Source organism: Asparagus officinalis, chromosome 4, assembly GCF_001876935.1.
Source record: "Asparagus officinalis chromosome 4, Aspof.V1, whole genome shotgun sequence".
Lineage (NCBI taxonomy): Eukaryota > Viridiplantae > Streptophyta > Magnoliopsida > Asparagales > Asparagaceae > Asparagus > Asparagus officinalis.
This window is the reverse complement of record NC_033797.1, coordinates 23,294,201-23,315,409: the sequence shown is the minus strand read 5'-3', so window position 1 is coordinate 23,315,409 and position 21,209 is coordinate 23,294,201. Positions and strand designations below refer to the sequence as shown.

The following is a 21,209-nucleotide window of genomic DNA, read 5'->3' as shown; positions in this document are numbered from 1 at the left end:
TTTGAGAACCTTACAATATGATATCAATTTAATGGGGATCGGCCTAAGCAAAAAAACAAACAAATTCCACTTTTCATGTCCCCAAAAATGGTCTGGGCAATAGCCACGCTACATATAGAATAAACCATAGCTTTCTTCAGAAGAACAATAATTACTAACCAAAACATCATACTAAAATTGCAGTTAGCAGCAGTTTAATGATGCCTTTACAACACATGTTGCAATAATTCCAAAGAAATTTGCAAAGAGATGCACAAAATACACATCAAACATAAATTCAATAGTCCAAATAAGTGTGCTAAAGAAAATAGAAAAAATACCTCAAAGCATAGAATGCAATCACAAAAGACATGTAAAGACTCTGCAATTGTTCTAAATTGCCAATATTATTAATAATACATGTACTCCACAGAAGCTCAGAGAAAAATCATAGCATGCCATTACTGGAATTCAACAACCATCAACTCATTGTTATGCAATTAAAAATAGATCAAAAGCGGACAAGAACAAAGCATCAAAGAAACTAAACCATTAAAGCAGGCGTGTGAAAATTACCAGCTTACTATTGGCAGGATGGTTAAATTTGCAAGTCATTCCAAACCTGCAAAGGCCAGTTATAACAAAATAAACACAATTTGGCTCCCTTGGACGCTCAGGATAAGGTCCATCATCCATTTCCTCCCTGCCTCTTATATTCATTAGCCATATCACCTCTGTAACACAACCACAATTATCTCAGCTAGATTTCATTCACTTCCATGAAAACTCAGCAATAATTTGAAATATGATGAATAAAAATACCAGAAAATTTTCCACAACATGATTAATGAGTAACCAAAGAAATTATTTGATTACAAGACAATGATGTTAATTTCAAAGGCAGAATGAAACAGTATAAAGGAGAAGAAGATGATGTTCACTGACCCCCATGATCACAATTGTAATCCCTGCAAAAGTTCGGAATACTATTATACAAACACATACACCTAAGGTGATTTAAGATAATTTACTAATCTAGTTGCTCAAAGAAAAGAAATCTGAGAATTTAGGTATCAAGAATCTAATCTATGAGAACTAAAATCTTTCAAACCAAATTAAATAAAATTATTGGGGAATTTGAGAAGAAGAGCACCTTCAAGGCTTCAACTTTAAGATCAGCAGCCATAGAGATACGTGCGAAGATTGAAAAGGAAAAAAAGTGATCTTTATGAACTCAGTTAGTGATCAAAGAGACGGGGCGGGAGACGGGCAGGGTGCAGCGGTGCACGGTGTTTGAGGACTTCCTGGTGGCGGCTAACGCGCGTCGAGGGGACGCATATCCGGTAGACAGCGTAGAAGCGCGTGACGGTGGCGGCCGCCGTGCCAGTTCGGATGAGTGATGACGTGTGGCGCGGACATTGATAAGCGCGAGGGTGGCTGATGGCTGGTTGGGGGTGTAGTATGGTCGAGACTGAAGAGGGTCTTGCAGGGGCGGCCGATGGAGGAGAGGAGCGGGAGGAGGGAGAGGATGAGGAGAACGGAGACGAAGAGGCGGTATCAAATGCAATTAATTGATTGAATGCATCGTTTAAAGGATCAAATTGAATGCTAATTGATTGAATGCTTTGAAAACGAAGCATCAAATTGAATGCATCGTTTAAAGAAATAGTGTTAGCTGGGAGCTTTGGAAATGAATGCTTGTAATTTTAAAAAAGAAAAATTCTTTAAGGACCCAAAATATGGGACCAATAGGGGGGACAAGTGAGGTGTCCCCCTCTTATTAGATAATGAGTTGGTCATCATTAATGATGGCCAACTTATTATCCAATAGGAGGGGGACACCTCACTTGTCCCCTTTATTGGTCCCATATTTTGGGTCCATGTAGCAAAGCTCTTTAAAAAAAATATCAATTAATTGCAGAAGAATATAGATGCTTGGAAATTAATTCAATTAATGTGCTTGGAAATTGCGGAAGTAGATGGGAGCATTAATTGCAGAAGTAGATAGGAGCAATGACTGTGATTTTTTTAAGGAATTTTTTTTAAAAAAGCAGAATTTGCCACGTGTCATTTTTGCCAAGTGGCGTTTTGAAGGGTAATAATTTTTAATAAGGGGCTGTTTGGTTATTTCCTAAAAAACCAAAAAATAAAAATGCAAACCAAGAAAACTCAAAAAGTACAATTTCACATATTTCCATCCCTAAAACTCACCCACAACAAAAAGTACAATTTCACATATTTCCATCCCTAAAACTCACCCACAACATCTAATAAAATATTATTTTTATTCAACAACTCATCCATCACATCTAATAAAATATTATTTTTATCCAACAACTCATCCATCACATCCACCACATCTAATAAAATATTATTTTTATCCACAACATCACTCAACCCATCTCATCTCATATTTAAAAATTACTCACATCATCCAATAAGATTGTGACACCTCATTTCATCTCATTAACATTTCATTTCTTTGTTTTTCTCCCAAAAAGCTAGGAAAATAATTTCCTTAAGTGTGGGTCACATCATCCAATAATATAATGACAACTCATCTTATCTCATATATTTTCTTATTTTTAAGAAATAACCAAGCAAAAGAAAACAACCTATTACAAGAAATAGGTTTCTTATAATTTATTTTATTATTTTTTTCGCCAACCAAACAACATCAAAACAAGTTTTCTTAAAAAACCACTCACATCATCCTATAATAAAGTGACAACTCATCTTCATTTTTTTGATCTTCTTCTTTTTTTAGCAAACCAAACACTCCCAAAACAATTCTTTGATTTAATAGTTTTCCATTTCTTTGATTTTTAATTTTTTTTAGGCAAACAAACAGGCCCTAATAGTATATAGATTGTATGATCAGTACGGACATAATTTTGTAATATTAGCATCATGTGACTAATGTGCAATCATTAATAGCCTTAGATTTGTTTCTTGTTTCTTTGGGAAGTCACATTTGTTTTGGTTTGCAAGGAGGAAAACCCAAAAAGAAAAGGATGTTGATGTATTTTCTTAATTGTATCAGGCAGATTCATTGGGGAGGAACATATATAATTCAGTGTTCAGATGAGGGGATTTATCACTGTAAGTAATTTTGGTTCTTTAGATTTTTTTTCCTCATGTTAATGTAGGATCAAAGTTTAATATGATAGGGGCGACTTGAGACTCTTTTTGCTGGATTAACATCCAAGTCTTTGTCCAAAATATGGCAAAGACTCTTTTTTGGATTATACTTGCCCACATCCTTGAGGCCTCTATTTAAAAAAAAAACATTTTGAATAATATTTTGCTATTATCAGGTTTAAAGAATTATGCTCGATTTTGGATCTTGGGAGACAAATAAAGGCAGACAAAGTTGCTATACTTAGTGATGCCACTCGCCGTTGAATCGTTTGACCCAGTTACTCCTTGAAGCACAGAAGCTTAAAGAATCAAACAAAACACTTCACTCCACAGCACCATAACAACTCTGAAGGTAGAAGATCATTATCGTTGTTTTCTGTCGCATGATTTTCTAGGTTGTATGTTCTCGATGTATGGATTATTTGTATTGACATTATTCAAATCATCGATGTGGATAATTTGTAAACTGAAAAAATATTATATATTTGGATTTATTGCGATATTTTGGTGTATGTAGATTATATGCGTTGCCGCAATGTGTATACAATTGCTAGTTGTGGTGTATATGAATTCATGTATTTATAAAATTTATATATTTATATATTTGGATATGCCCATGAGGTGAAGTAGATATTTTATATGCACAAGAGATAACTTATATACACAGGAGATGAACTTGTCTTTGGTGTGCTTCCAGGAAATATACGGGACTGGTAGTCCCATGGATTTTGTTTCTGCGCCAACGTAATGTCCCGTGTGTTTCCAGGAAATAACTCACATATTGGCGATGCAATTCCATGATGACAATGCTTATTATGTAGGGTCATTACGATAATTGCAGCCTGTTATAAATTTCATAGCGAGGTAGATAATGAAGAAAATGGCCTTTTCTGAGATTTTTTTTTAAAAATTGCAAACTAGTACCTCAAAATTTTAAATTTTTTAATGTGACGGTTGATATATGTTCACCTCTCAATTTATGTTGGAAATAAATTTATCCTATAAGGGTGGTAAGCACACCATGGTGACTATAGTCATGATTTCTTTTTTTTTTTCCATTTGAACCAAACACTAGAAAATGAGGGAATCTATTCACACATCAATTGTTTTCTTTTTTTTTTCAAGTTGAACCAAACTAAAAAAAGTGGTGGAAAGTACTTTCACCCCATATTTTTTTGGCGAAACAAATACAAGAAACACTTTCCATAAAAGTAAAGGAAACAAAAAAAAGTGAAGGGAAATTATTTTTAGAAAATGAAGTAAAGCAACCAAACAGGTCCTAACTCTACAAATAATATAGATTTGAGGGGTACGTCGTACAAGACCACTCAGGCGGGGATATATTGGTAAATAGGCAATGATCGAGGTAACTCTGAAAGTAATATAGTTTCGAGGGGTATATGGTAAAAGGCCACTCATCTCCGCTTACGGCCGAGGAAAGTGAAATAGGGAAAAAGGAAAGGGGGGAAAATCGAGAAGAGGAAAAAAGATCGCAGCTGCCATGGGTGACGGTCGGAGCTCCGGTGGCGGCAGCAATCGTCCGGCGTGGCTGCAGCAGTACGATCTCATCGGCAAGATCGGCGAGGGGACGTACGGCCTCGTATTCCTCGCCCGCACCAAGCAGCGCAAGTGCTGCATCGCCATCAAGAAGTTCAAGCAGTCCAAGGACGGCGACGGCGTCTCTCCCACCGCCATTCGTGAGATCATGGTATCTATGCAGAAAAACCCCTATATTTTATTGATTTTCGACACGACGACGGTTCCCCTAACCCTAACCAAACAATTTCTTCTAAATTCGAAGTAGTAAAGGGGGAAACGTCAATTTTGAGTTTAGCTGACAGTTTATAATGATTTTCAGTATGCTGATGGTTTCCCAAACCCTAACTAACATAATATACCATCTGATTGTAGTTTTGGTAGTTTTCAGTTTCAAAGCTTGCCAATGTAATTGGTAATTCATCCTCAAAGGTGTGAATTTTTGAAGAATTTCACTATTCTAGGCTACTTAAGTAGCTACTTATAGATTTGAACTATATGAACTTCTTAACCCCCATTCATTTGAAATATCTTCTTTGTTCTTGATTAAATCCTAATCTTTTAATATTTCGAAGAGTCCTGTAATGCTAGACTACGTAGAATCAAATCAGAAGCTAACTGAAAATGTTTGACCATTAGTGAGTAAGGAATCTGAAAAACTCAAATTTGTTTGTAGCTACTTTGCAGTTGCGAGTACTTAGTAGGTTGTTTTCAACTTTCCCAATGTACTCTGTGATACACATCCCAAAATATTTCTATTTTTCTGAAGTTTTGCTCAAATTCTAGGTTCCTTAAATATCGGATGTGAGCTTTTGAACATTGTCTTCATCCGAAAACTAATCCTTTGTTCTTGATTAATCTGCAAATATCTTCAACATTTTGAAGGTTCCTCTAACTCTAGGTTAGGTACTATTAAGGCATACACCAACTCAAAATGCTCGATCACGTGGAATAAGGAATTAGATCACATGGGATAAGGAATCAGAGTAAGTCAATTTTCATTGTAACTATAGCTAATAAGCTTTATTAATTGAATTTCAAGAGTGTTCAATCAATAATTGTTTTCATAAACTGGTTTTCACTATTGCCAATGTAATTTGTAGAATATCCTAGAAAAATGGGAACTTTTGAAGTTTTTATCTTATTTGCGTCTGCTCAACAACGATAAGCATGCTTCATATTGAAAGAAATAAGATACACATTCTGACTTCTAGATTTTGTACACTGATATTGCACATCATTCATGCCTCATGTTAAGAAATCTAAGCTCGTTCTATTTTTGGATGTTGTTTGATTCTTAGATTGGGTTAATTATTATGAGCATGTTAGATCTTAAATAGCGCTAGTGATTGAGGGTCTGAAATTAAGCATGCGAACTAGTTTCTTTGCTCGCATTACCTTTATGCGGAAATGTTTGCTAATTGCTAGGTGATATCTTGTTTACTTATGTGGAAACATTACTTGCATAATAAAATTAAATTAATTGATGGTAAGATTGCTCTCTGTTTGGATCCAGGAATTTTTTTGCATGACATCTTTGAAAGGTTCAAATAGCATGAATAAGTAAGAAAATGACTGACACCATACAAGGAATTCATATCTTTGGGAGTTGAGAACCAAGTTATCAGATTGTAAGTCACTTGGCATAGTGGGCACATCCTACTGGTATGAGCGCTATTATGTTGCAACTTCCCCTTTGTATGTTACTAGAGATCTTGCCAGTGATACACATTGTATTTTATATATTAATGTTATAGTTCAAAAGGTCAATGCAATCCATTATCTCACGAGATAAAGTTTCATGATGGATCAAGTTTTAGTGGAAAAAAATAACTCTATTGTAGATTTTTTTTGGGGGGGGGGGTGTTATTCATTGGGACATTTGGGAGGATAATGAGATATTTTGGGGATTCTATTTCATGGTGTTATTCATTGGGGGCATTTCAGAGGATAATGAGATATTTTGAGGACTCTATTTCATGGTGTTATTCATTGGGACAATGGAACAAGAATACTACCTTTTAGGGGGGGTATTTATTGGGACATTTGGGAGGATAATGAGATATTTTTGTGGTTTCTATTTCATGGTGTTAGTCATTGGGACAATGGAACAATGATATTAGCTTTTAGTGTTATTGGTTTATTGGAACACTAGTGGGATAATTTCACCACTTGGGATAAATTAACCCACTCATATCCAAATATTTTGTCCCAATAGTAAAAATTTGCACCATCCTCCATAGTGCAACAATTATGTTCGACTTTGAAGGTAATTGAGATAATTTTGAAACCTTTTTGTATCACTTGACTAATACATGCTAATTATATTATAAATATATAACATGATATGTAAAATATAAAGTGATAATATATTCAATATATTATATTATATTATCATGAAATAGAATAAAATATTATTAGAATAAAATATTATTAGAATAAAATATTATTAAATATTATTAGAATAAAATATTATTATAGCTTAATGTATATGTATAATTTATTTTGTTATATTTATTATATATTATTATGCAATATTACATATTATATTATATAATAGTACAACATATTTATTATAATATTATGTAATAATATATTATATTAAATATACAGTTAATATTTTATTATAGCAATTATATTATAGTGTATTATATTAAACCAACATAATAATATAATATAACATATTAAAATGAATAAAAAATATTAGTATATTACATTTAATTATAAAATATAATATAATATAAATCATGTCATGTGATTATATTATATTAATATAATAAATATATTATTGTACTATAATATAATATATTTTAGATATTTTGTATATATCATAGTAATTATCATATATATATTATACTAATATTTAAATTTTAATTACAATATAGTATTTTAAATAATATTATATTGATAAAAATATTATAATATCATATGCAGTAATTATAACCTATGATATAGTCTGATATATTAAATTAATATTATATTATTAAGTATTATATTAAATTTTGTTCGTATATTTTATCTATTATTTATATATACATACTTTTATAATATATATAATAATTACTAATATTAATAAAATATTATGATATAATATAATATAGTTTGAAATAATATAATATATTATATTATGCTATTACATGATAACTTTTAATATATATTATTGTAATTATCATATGATATACATTGTTATTTTAACCATAGTATAATATTTTAAAAATATACATTGAATTAAAATAAAATATTATAATATTTTATACAGTACATTTTATCTATGGATATTTCTAATATATTAAATTAAATATTATATTATTAAAATATTATATTAAATATATTGTTCATATATTATATCAATTATTATATAATGTAGCATACTAATGTAATGTATTGTAATATAATTATTAATAATATTAATTAGTAATTATAGTATAGCATATTATATTTTAGTATAACTAAAATACCGTATTATATTATTCAAATATTATATTAAATATACTATTCTTATATTATATTAGTTATTATATAATATATCATAATAATATAATTTAATATAGTATAATAATTAATAATATTAATTAAGAATTATAGTTTAACATTATATTTTAGTATAAAGTAATAATGTATTATATTATAATAACATGCTGAATAATATACTAAACCTATTGGATAAATTAATTTAGAAGTAATTGATAGATAAAATTATATTTTAATAAGGTGCCACATCATTAATTATCCCACGTGAATTGTCAAATTAAAGGTTTAAATTGTACAATTATCCTAACTTATCCCACTTTATACAACTCAAAATATTCCAAAGGGATAAAATTGTTCCGTTGGAACAATTATCCCACCTGGCCGCAACTTGTTCCAACCAATAACCCTCCCTTTAGAGAAAAAAAGTATTTGGTGTTAATGATCATGAGTGACTTATATTGTCCGTCTCAGTCTTCGTGTTCATATTGTATCGATAATAGTTAATCTACACATAAGATAGAATGGTTTGCATTAGAGATAGGCTAGTGACTATATTTAAAAAAAGCTCCCCATTAGCTATTCTAGGCTTCCGCCTAGGCCTAGGTGGTACCTCGGCCACCTAGGCTCCATCCGCCTAGGTCCTGAGGTCGCCCAGGGGAGCAGGGACCGCTTACCTTGACTGCACTGCTAGCTCTTTATCATAAATTTTTTTTATTGTTGCTTTAACATCCTCTGACTTCATCCGAACTGCTCCGGCCTATTCCACTAACTACAAACACTTCCTCCAACTCCTCCGACTTTTTTAACAAACCACCTCTGCCACCACTTAAACAAAAGAGAAATCCTCTTAGGCGCTAGGCGCTAGTTTGGCACCTAGCGAGGCTTTTGTTAATATTGATTGTAATTAAAAAAAGTAAAAAAATAAAAAAGCCTAGGCGCTACCATTTATGCCTCCACCATGACCTCCTCCCGTCCCATCACCAAATCCCCCACTACTTCTTGACCCATCTGCATGACTAATCTAACCACCATTACCTCCTGCGACCAATGTGGGACTAAAACATAGCTTCATTAATCAGTGTACTCCATATATTTTCTAAACATTAGCCACTGAAAGAAAGAGTGGGTTTGACGTATTGAACTTGAACAAGTCAAGACCTTGTATAACATAGTTGGAGGGATTTGGGGTGTCTTCAGGAGCAGAGATGACTTTGATGAGGATTGAGAAGTCTAAAGGGCATGAGATGAGAGATTTGAGGCGAGTTGAGAAAAGGAAGAGGGTATAAACAAAAAGAGGAGAATGAAGAGGAGCATTTTGTACATCTTAATGGGTTTTTTTTTAGTTTATGTTCATTTTGGGAATTTGGGTATGGAGATTGAGCAAACAAATATAGGATTTTTGGATAAGAATGGGTTTTGTTCGGTGAAAATATGGTTTGATTATTTGGAATTTTAGATTATAGAAGTGGGTTTGTTTGACTTGATTTGTATGTGGTCATGGAAAATTTTGAATGATCTGAGTAATCTAATATAATGTTGAGTTTTTTTTCTTTTTTGAGAGAACTAATTTGTGGAGGGTTGGCAAGAGTTTTATTTGTTGAGGCAGACGAGAAATGTAAGGTTTTTGTTTGATGATAGCTAATGAGTTGAAGTTCAGAAATGTAAGGTTTTATTTGTTGAGGGGGTTGCTGAAAAATTTCCATTGTTTATTCTTCAACTAAAACCACTAACTGGGTGTTTTTGATATTTTTAGATGACTCGTATATATTAGGCTAAATTACCAGATCAGTGTTCTAACTTGATCCTATCTTTCGATATGGTATTTATTTTTTCTCTGACGTCAATGCGATATTTTAACTTGCACCTCGATGATGATAAGGCTCTTTTTTGGCAAACTGTATTTTTTTAGGAAAATTTCTTCCACTGCCTGACCTTCGAATATTGTTAAATCAACACCCTCCTCATTTAACTCCTACAATTCAAATTCCTTCCCCCCCTTTACCCAATAAGATCCTACTCCTTTTTCCCTCTCATCAATGAAGCCCCCCCTCTCTCTCTTCAACCTCTCCAATTCAAACATAAACCCTAATCTAACCCCAACAGCTAATTACCCTAAATGCTCCTGATCATTGTCTCAAAAGATCTTTAAAAAATTGCTTCTTTAAAAACCATAAACCTAGTCACTCCCATGTGCTGTCCTTTTCACCTCTACTAGTGTGGGCAAATGACAACCCACATAGGACGAACAAACGATTTGTATCAACAAGGGCATACTGTCTTTCTATGGCATAAGCAGGGGATGAATGCGACGAGGAAGGAGGTTTTTCAGCCTGCTACAGAAACAAAAAAGCAACCTAAAGAGCTATATTATAATTTCAATTAGTAAGAGGCAACAAATGAAAAACACTGGAGCAGGTGAAACCTTTGTTGGGCCCAACATTGTGTTTTGCAACACCAAACTAAGCAGGACACTCTTAGCCTCTATTTATGTAGAACTAGTTAGGTGAGCACGTGCCAGCTTCATTCTAAAGGCCATATTTTTGAAGGGCTTTTGCATATGAACCCCCAAAACTATCATATTTACAAATTTACCTCGTAAATCTTGATATTTAAATTTATCTCTCAATTACTTAACATTTGGATAAAATGCACCCATTTAATATAAGAATATACCTAATATATTCTCCCTTTGCTGTTAGTATAGTATCTATAATTAAATAATGATTAAAATACCCTTGTATTGATTAATTAAGATTAACTATCCTTGCATTGGTTTTATAAGAATGACATAGATGGAGCAGATTAATAGAGTTATCCTTCTCACTCCACTGGCAAACTCTAAAGAGAAGCCGAAGATGAACATGCTTATTTTGGAATATTATCACTTCCTTGCTCTTCCCCTTCTCTATCATGCTCTTCTACACCTTGCTCATGCTCTTTTACAATTGCATCCAAACTCCCAACCTAATTTATTCCTCCTTCAATTGCAAATCTAAACTTCACCTTAGTCTCCACTGGCCTTTGCTTGTCCTTTGAAGACAACTATCAAATCCAAAATCAGTCTCCACCAAAACGCAATCTCAATCTCAATCCAAGTGACTTGACCTGAGGTGGGTGGGGATCAATCAGAGGAGGAGAGGTAGATGAATTTGTAGGTGAAGGATAACAAGAAGTTTGAGTTTGTGGTGAAAAGCTTTAAGGAGCTGGTCATGGCCATGGAGGCCAATACGAGGCCTTGCGTAATTTTGCCAATCCATGTGAAAAAATGTGGTAAATGCTAAATGCTGGTAGGAGGGTTTTGAGATTGAGTCTGTTTTGGAATATTGAATTACATGACGTGGATGAGTTTGGGTTGAGTAGGCGTAAAAAAGCACGGCTAGCATGAGACCAATTCATAAGCAGTTGATCTTTTTTTTTTTCTTTTTTTCTTCTTTTCTTCTTTTTGATTAATTGATCACTGGTAATAGACATCTTGCATCATCGTTTTAGTAATATTTTGTCAAACAAATTTTAGCGTTTATAATGCTGTAAAGCATAATCGAACTTGCAAATTGATGCAAAGGACTTAATGCAAATAAGATGACTACTAATATTCATCTCTTCATTAGTTATCTAAAATAGGTCCAAATGGAGATAATTCCTAAACCCACCAAAGCTTTTTTTTATCCCAAAATTAAATGGGAGGCAATATGTGAGGATATGCAATTCAACTTGTAGATTGAACCCCAACGCATTAACTTTCCTCGCATTATATTGGGAATTAGGTAACCAAACTTAGGATGGAGCTTTATTGGATTTTATGCCATTGAACTCTTGGCATATGTCTAATTTGAAATATGTCTCCAAAATATGGAATTATAAGGTACACCGAAAGGGTTCATATTGGTAATTTCTGTTAAAATATAACTCGGATCAGATTAATTATGCAATAAAGTTATTTTAACCTAGTGCTAAAATTAACCCTCATCGAGTTAACTCTTTCTGTTTCCTCGCTCTTGTTATCCTCTCTCAGACCTGTTTCCTCGCTCTTGTTATCCTCTCTCAGACCCGAACGTTATAGCCTTTTTGTCAAATTAATTGTCCAATAAAATTAATCCTTCCTCCTCTTCCTTTAATCCTTGATGCAAGAAATAGAATTAGGGATGGCAACTCGTGCAAGACACACTCTAATAAGATGTGTACCCGCACTTTCCATCTTTGTCTCTATATTGCAACATGCTTTTCTATACTCTCATCTCCAAAAAACTATTGCAAGCTCCTCAATCATCCTGCCTTGGGTCTCCCCTACCCCCTCCCACTCTTTCGGGTATAGGATACACCCAATAGCATAGGTATTAGTGTTCTCTATCTTTCTCATTCAACTCAACAAACATTTCCTTATTCTTACATTTGTACAGTGATATTACACATTATTCATACATCATGTTGAGAAATCTAAGTTCGTTTTATTTTTGAATGGTCTTTGATAATTTGGTTGGGCTAATAATTATGAGCATGTTAGATCATAAATGAGGCTAGTGATTGAGGGTTCAAAGATAAGCATGCAAATTGGTTTCTGTGCTTCCGTTACCTTTATGTAGAACTGTTTGATAACTGCTAGGTGATATCAGGTGTACGTATGTTTACGTAGGTGGAAACATTAGTTGCATAATAAATTTATATTAATTGACGGTAGATTGCTTTTTTTTGGATCCAGGATTTTTTTTTGCATGACATCTTTTAAAGGTTCGAATAGTATAAATAATTAAGAAAATGACTGACACCATACACGGATTTCATATATTTAAGAGTTGAAAACCAAAGTTTTCAGACTATCAGTCACTTGGTATTATGGACATACTCCGCTGGTATTAACACTGACTATTATGTAGCGACTTCGTCTTTATATGTTACTAGAGATTTTGTGAGTGATACACATTGTATTTTGTATATTTTCTTAAAATGTTATAGTTCATAGGTCAATGCAATTTATTGTCTCAGAAGATAAAGGATCACGTTGGATCAAGTCTTAGTGAAAAAAATTTACTCTATTGTAGATTTAGAGGAAAAAGTATATTTGGTGTTAATTGTCATAATGGATGACTTATATTGTCCCTCTCAGTCTTCATGTTCAAATTGTCTCTATAATAGTTAATCTACGCATAAGGTAGGATGGTCTACATTACAAATAGGCCGGTGACAATGGTTTAAAAAGCTCTTGCTCAGCCTTTCGAGGCTCCCGCCTAGGCTTAGGAGGTACCTTGGCCGCCTAGGCTCCACCCGCCCAAGTCTTGAGAGCGCTTAGGGAGTAGAGACCTCTTATCTAGACTGCATCATTAGGTCTTGGTTGTAATTTCGTCTGTTGTTGCCTCCACATCCTCTTACATCCTCTGAACTCCTCTGGCCTCCACCGACTACGAACACCTCCTCCAACTTATCTGACCATCAACAAAACTTCCTCCGCTACCACTTAAACAAAATAAGAAATCCTGCTAGGCATTAGGCGCCAGTTTGGCACCTAGTGGAGCTTTCAATAACGTTGATTGTAATTAAAAAAAAAGAAGAAAACACTCAGGCCTCGCCTAGGATCCTACCTAGGCGCTGGGTCCGACGCCTACGTCACCTAGCGCTTTTTGTAACCTTGGTTGGCGAGACAAGTAACTCTTGTTAAATTGTTGAAGATTAGAGGTAGAAGAAGTAACTTTTAACAGGGCAAACTATTGAATCTATGTTGGCAGTGACAAGGACATGCAGAAATTGATGTTGGAGCCGGATAGGGGGAAATTAAGCATACAATCAGAGCCTGCAGTGTATTAATGTAGATGATTGTTTACAAACCTTTGATAATGAGCAGATGAGAGAAGCAGTCACTATCATATAATTCCTGGTTTTGTTTCTTTTTTTGTGTCATGATTGTTCAGTTCAGTTTCCGTCCTCCAAAGAGAGCAGGCAATTGTTCAGTCAATGTTAGGCTTCTATTCAGTCGCCTGCAGGACATGTTAGAGGAATCACTCATTGACTATATTATATTTCGTTGATAATCAAAAGGTCTATTGGCATGTCATATGCTAAACACCATCATGATATCAGATAAAGATTGCTATTTCCATTATCCTTTCAATGTTGTGCTCAGCAAGGTCAATGAGGTCACTAATGTTTATCGTTGCTTCGTTAAATGATAATTCTTTCTCTTATGGTTATACTATGTTGATGCAGTTATTGAGGGAAATTACACATGAGAACATAGTCAAACTTGTGAATGTGCACATCAATCATACTGATATGTCCCTCTATCTGGCATTTGACTACGCCGAGCATGACTTGTATGTAAGTTCATCAAATTTGTTGCTTCTACCATTATGGATCTGTTATTATATTTTTGTCATTTGGAGAACATGTCTATTTTTTTCAGCTCATTAAAATATCATTCATATTACCACAGATACTTAACGCATATTATATTTTTTGATATTAATTTTTACTACTTATTTGCTTGTCGTTAATGTTTGCTTGTTGTGATAGTGTTTTAAACTTTACTTGAAATTTTATTGGAGAATTTCTAGCCATGAAGTTTGGTGGCTGAATGGTTATCATTGCAATAAAGCCCTAACTGATGGTTTCTGCCAAACAAAATAATTTGTCATGAGGATCTCAGGTGCTTGAATAATCACATTACTGACCTGTGATGTGAGTGTTTTATTTTGTTGCGTACTTTTCTAAGTCAAGTGAGAGAGGATAGTGCCTAGTCTCCTTTGTTTTAAATGTTTTATTGATTAATGTCCAACCAAATAAAGACCAAATAAACAAGTACTAAAATCACTTCCCTTAGATAAGAATATGGGTGGCCACCAGTTACATTGTTGGGATCTTGTGCATTCTACATGTTCAGTAATCTTTTAACAACATCTGCTCGCATTTGCTTATTGTATTATATGACCTCTTCATATCGGAAAGGCAATGGTTTTCCCCCCTATCTGCAACCATGAAATCAATTTCAATTCCGATTCTTTTATCTTTTTGTACCCAGGCATCCAAATCTCCTACCAAGTTTGCTTCAAGCAGCCAATTGGAAACTAGGATTCTTTAAAGGAATATTTGTTTTAGTATTAAGCAAATAAAATCCTTAATAGTTAATTGCATGTGAGGTCCTTCTTATGAGAAGAAACTAAAAATAAAAAATAAATTGGGATGTGGCGTTGACCTTATCCAAAATAAGTAACAAAGGTGGTAGTAAATAGTTTATCAGAATATGCGTTTGACATTTTTCATGCACCCTGTTTGATTTCCTGTTTCAAGAAAAAAACCCTTGAATAAGATACTTGTTGAATATCCTTAGAAGTTTTGATTGAAGAGTTTCCTATTGAACATTATTTAATTTTTGTAATGTGGGATCTTTCATTTTACATTTTGGAATTGTCTTATTTCAACTGTGGGTTTTGCGAACAACAATCTTTGCAGCAAATACTTTGAATAAATATATCTTAGAGAATTGATATAGAAGGCTTGATGGAAAATATCTTGATCTACACATTAAATGAAGTATTCAGAACACTTTTTTAAATTGTTATGAGCTGGACTAGGCATTATTTGTTTGATTTCACCATGATATTTCTATATTTGACCTTATGTTAGTAAAGGATATGGTGTAGTGATATTTAGATGTTTCAATTGTCTAGTGAAGAGGAACAAAATCATTTTTGCTTAAATGTCGAAGCACGATAATGCCTAAAGCCTTTTGGATGGAAGTGCTTATCGAGCTACAGACTATGCTGTGGCAATAAGATAAGTCTTTCTTGGGTATTATAAAGCATCAGGAGTCAGGATACATCAAACAGCACATGACATTTTGCTTGTGAAGTTAGCATGATGCTATATGCCTGGGAGCTTTATCATGCCGTGGATGCAACGCTTGAGTAGTGGGCCCATCTTTTAGAGCAGGCTGCTTGCATTTGCTTCCTAGGAAGTAAATTATGGCAGGTGATAAAGAACTAGCTTACATTTGACTTTTCTCAGAGGCTGGCAGTAACATTTTGCATCAGTATTACTTGCTATACATTACATGATACATTATACATACCTGATACATAGTTTTGGAACTTTGTGAATATAGTTCGGTGATACAGTCTTATTTTACTTTCTTGTCCATCAACTTTCTCATTGCAGGAAATTATCAGACATCACAGGGAAAAGCTTAACCATCCAATCAGCCAGTACACTGTAAAATCACTGCTCTGGCAACTGCTCAATGGTCTTAATTATCTTCATAGGTAAGATTTACATAGAGAATGGCAAAATGGTTAGTACACTTGTCAAATTCGTCCTCCATTGTTGCTTAGCATCTCCATTTACTGTGCGTATGGTGTTTATACCCTCCTTTGTTGGGATTATATGACTTATCTAAATATATTTTTCTGCAGTAATTGGATTATACACAGAGATCTTAAGCCATCAAACATACTGGTATGTTTATGGATAATTACGAGTAAAATTTTAGAATAGGCAGACATAATATTCAGACAAATTCTTAATGTCATTCATTGTTGGACTTTGATGTGAATCAGGTTATGGGTGAGGGGGAGGAACAGGGGATTGTGAAAATTGGTGACTTTGGACTTGCAAGAATTTATCAAGCTCCTTTGAAGCCTTTATGTGATAATGGAGTAAACACTTTACTTCCATCACGTGTCAAAATAGTAGTCATTCATTTTCTGTTTCTTTAATTATGTCAAATTGATTTAATTGTTATTTATTAATATTTTTCTGTAGTCATTTTGACTGTTTCTTTTTTCCGTATATCTAGCCTTCATGCTTCCTTTTTCTTTCGAGTGCTACTACCATGACCGAAAATGGGACAAATTCATAGGATAGATGAGCTGGCATGCTGACATATCCACGGACTGTCCCATTATTAATGCTTCATTCAGCAACAAGGGTTTTTTGGATAAAAAAACACCATTTTCATCTCTTCCAAATCAAGGGGCAACTGAACGCATCTTTCTTTCAAATTCACAGAGTAATCAAGCTTTTTTCCCCATATTTCTTGATCTACAGACTACTACTCTTTCAAATTCATAACTTTAACATAAAGGATCACTGTTACCTGCTCCTTGCTATTGTAGATGCCATTATTACCCCTTTCAGTTGCAAAGACGGGCTCTTCTGCTTATCCAACCATACTCCATGGGCATGCCTTACTCGTCTGGACCTCTGGCCTCCGGACCAGGGGTGCACAAAAGTATCCGTATTTGAAAAAATATCTGTATCCGTATTTATTAAGATGCGGATATGGTTACTAAAATCTATATCCAGGAATATGATTACGGATATGGATATGTAGCGAAATATTCGGATTCATATCTGAAATATCCAAATATATGTTGGTCATATAGTTGTAATAGTTTTAATCTCTTAGATTAATGGATATGAGATTAATTTTGATGATCAAGTGACCTAATATTGCTTTTTCACTGTCACCTGGGAATTTCATAACTGAAGCTGTACACATACTTGACACGCAACCATACCCAAACTCCTCGGAGACTCCTTACATATGTGAATATGTTTATTTGGGCATGTACTCACTCATGCAATATATGTTTTAAGTTATAAAGACTTTTCATAGACTCCTTACTCCTTGGACGCATATCCTACACATCCACTTCATAAGTCTCGTTAGACATAGTTGGGGTTCCAACTGTTGTGTTATATAGGATCGTTTGGGTGACTAGTTCAAAAATGATGGTTTTCCAATTTATAATGCACATTATAAAAGAAGTATAAAAATATTATAGGAATTTTAATTATCATAACATGTGAATGAAAAACTATTGATCTCATGTAAATTATTAGTTTCAATATATTTAATATAACTGTGTCCACGTACCCTATCTTTTACAAATTTGTCGTGTTCATACCCGTACAGACACCTATTTCCATGCAACTTAGTTTTTTCAGATATAACAAACATGTTAATGAACTCTTGTATCATATGAACTATATATTCTTTTTCAATATTATCTAGTTTGCTCACATTCATTTTGTATCTGAATGTATATCCACTTATATATCCGCATGTTTGTACGTATCCATATCCGATTTTGGCTGATATGGATATGAATTTCGTCACCGAGGCATATTTGTATTCGTATCTGTGATTGACAAGTGGATACAAATAGGATAAGTATCATATCCGAGCCTTGTCCGAACCGTATGCACCCCTACTTCAGATCCAAATCCAACAGCTGTGTTGGCCCAAGAATGACATCAGATGCTAGGGGTGGAGGAGGCGATCCATCCAAGATGTTGGTAATGGCATTGTTCGAGCGGGGAGGCGAGATTCTGGTCCTTCAACTCACATGCGGGTGAGAGAGAGGACAGTGAGGAGGATGAAGTGGAGTGAAGTGCAGACAACGATGAGAAGAACAAAGAAAATTACAAAAACGTTAATAATGAGATCTTGACTTAATGAACAACGAAAGGCCAAGGACAATGAAGAAGTAGAGTGAAGTACAACAATGAGAGGAACTAAGAAAATTTCAAAATCAATAGTATAAGCGAGTTTGATTTTTTTTAACCAAATGATATCCTGACATAAGTGAACAAATCCAATAAATAAACAAATCCAACAAACCCATTATTTTCTCCTTTTTAGTTGATGTTCTCCTGGATTGAGGTCTTCTCAATCCAACGATAATGTAAAAGAAACATAGACAGCTGTTATTCATAATTATCCTTCTTTCTCTTATTTACTTATCCAAGTAAGAAAATTAAAAAAAATATATAATTATGAGACCTTTTGGGTGTAGAAGCACTCTCTGCATTTAGTTTCTTTTCATTCTCCGGTGCGACACATTTTGATGTTCATACAAATCTACGGTAAACTATGGTCTTAACATCTATATCATTACGGAAAATTAATAGAGTTTTGCAAATTAAAAATGCAGAGCAGTGATGCCTCTTTCAAGGATGATTTTAGGTAAAGGGAAATACATTAAGCACAACTAACAATAACGTTTCGGTGATATAATAGACATGGATGGAAGAGAAGACAGAACACTTGGAGCTTAGTCTATTGAATCTACATGCGGTGCTGTACTGGAAAAATGCGTAGGAGAGGGTTGGGATGGGGGATAACAACAGTAGATGCAATATTGATTAATCAAGAGTTGATTGAGTTAACTTAAAACTTTTTAGGGGGAATGATGCAATCCACCTGCTTGCTACTGAGCATATGAGATTGAAACCCGATAAGGTCAACTGGCTGCAGCATATAATGATTTTCTAGTAGTGTTTTCTATTAAAAAAAGTTCCTAATTAATGGTCTGTGTTCTTGTTGTCTAGATGTGTCAGTCCAAGGTTATAATTGCATCTTGTTTCTAAACTTGTTTGTGGATAATCTATACATCTTTCTTGAACAAGCTCAAACTACGATGTCTAGTTTATCATAGTGTGGTACAAAATTAACTCTTGTAAAGTGTTACTGACTAATAATGGAGTAAATATGCTATTTCAACTAGCATTACGACCAGATTAAATATGTCCTTAGAAGATGATGTTATGAAGAAAGGACCCTGATCATTAATATTCAGTTGATTTCGACATGGACTATGTTTGCATGTTCATGTAACTGTGACCTCCATTCTTTTTCCAGTATATAGTAATAAATTTGGTAGTTCTACTCATTACAATGTCTTTTTCTCTTGGAGCTGATTTATCAAATCTCTGCTAAACAACAGGTTGTTGTAACTATATGGTATCGTGCTCCTGAGCTTCTACTTGGGGCTAAGCACTATACAAGCGCTGTTGGTATCCAGACACATCAAATACAGCAAAATTTAATATCTTTTCCTGCACCGCTGTGTGCTAATTTTTTGCTTTAAGTAGTAATTTTTGCAACGTTTTCCTTAAATTACTTATAGATATGTGGGCTGTTGGATGTATCTTTGCCGAGTTACTGACTCTAAAGCCATTGTTTCAAGGGGTGGAAGTCAAAGGTACAACTAACCTCTTTCAGGTATAAGTATAAATAGCTCCTAGGGCTCTGCATACTTCTACTTTTCTTTTTTGTTACCTTTTTATTTGTCCCTGATATGATCCCTAGCACTGTAGAAGGAAATGCCTTAAACACTCTTTAAGTGATGTCTCTTAATGGAAAGTAACTTACTTACACTTATTACCCGTAAATGTCACTTTATCATTCTCTATAAATATCAGTTTTTTTGGAAGCCTGTGCACCCCCTGTTCTAGAGCCTGTAGAATGATTCTGATGAGGGAACTCATGTTAGGTATACTTTTCTGATATGTTTTTCATCATGTTTTCAGCTTGATCAACTAGACAAGATATTCAAGGTATTAGGTAAGATGAAATTTCTTGATTTACATTTCTTAATGGTTGTCAATCTTTGCTATATACATCATTTACATGATACATACCATGTTTGAATAAATTGTTCCCAGGTCACCCTACTCCAGAAAAGTGGCCAACCCTAGTTAATCTTCCATATTGGCAAAATGATCAACAACATATTCAGGGGCACAGATAGTTCCCCCCCCCCCCCCTTCTTATCACTAACAAGGTCCGAAATACTGTTAAGTATTTACTGATCATAATTATTGTTGTGTGCAGTGACAATCCTGGTCTCCACAGTTATGTTCATTTGCCTCAGAAAAGTCCTGCATATGATCTCCTCGCAAAGATGCTTGAGTATGTGTTACCTTCTAATTATGTAGACTATCAAATTTAATATATTCCATGACAATCTTGCCATTCAGTACTTCTGTTTCTGTAATTAAAAAAAAGTACTAAGTAAATAAATATATTTACTACCAAGGAATATTCTTCAAATACTCGTTTACAAATTCAGATCCAAAGAAATTCAGAGAAGGATATTTGACTTCAGAGTGGAATTCGATTATTTTAAACAAACGAATATGAGCACCTCAATGTTTGATCTGATTCGATCTCCGACCCTGCTTGTCTGTGTTGTCCAAACTCCAACCTTTTTAGTGGCATCTCAATCTGTGTTTTTCCTTCTCCCTTCCCAAATCCCACCCCTTAAAAGGCGATGGGCGTGATGTTGATCAAATGCCTAACAAACAATCGG

General features: G+C 34.1%; 1 protein-coding gene across 1 annotated transcript in view; it reads left to right on the top strand.

The window, feature by feature from the left end:
- LOC109836943 (cyclin-dependent kinase E-1) overlaps positions 4,536-21,209 on the top strand; it is a 29,664-nt gene continuing 12,990 nt past the window's right edge. The window contains exons 1-10 of the mRNA XM_020404996.1: positions 4,536-4,828; positions 14,323-14,433; positions 16,270-16,373; positions 16,524-16,566; positions 16,668-16,766; positions 19,842-19,911; positions 20,025-20,119; positions 20,428-20,461; positions 20,563-20,647; positions 20,732-20,809. Of these exons, the coding sequence (XP_020260585.1) occupies positions 4,622-4,828; positions 14,323-14,433; positions 16,270-16,373; positions 16,524-16,566; positions 16,668-16,766; positions 19,842-19,911; positions 20,025-20,119; positions 20,428-20,461; positions 20,563-20,647; positions 20,732-20,809 (926 nt within the window). The 5' untranslated portion in view covers positions 4,536-4,621. The remainder of the gene's footprint in view (positions 4,829-14,322; positions 14,434-16,269; positions 16,374-16,523; positions 16,567-16,667; positions 16,767-19,841; positions 19,912-20,024; positions 20,120-20,427; positions 20,462-20,562; positions 20,648-20,731; positions 20,810-21,209) is intronic.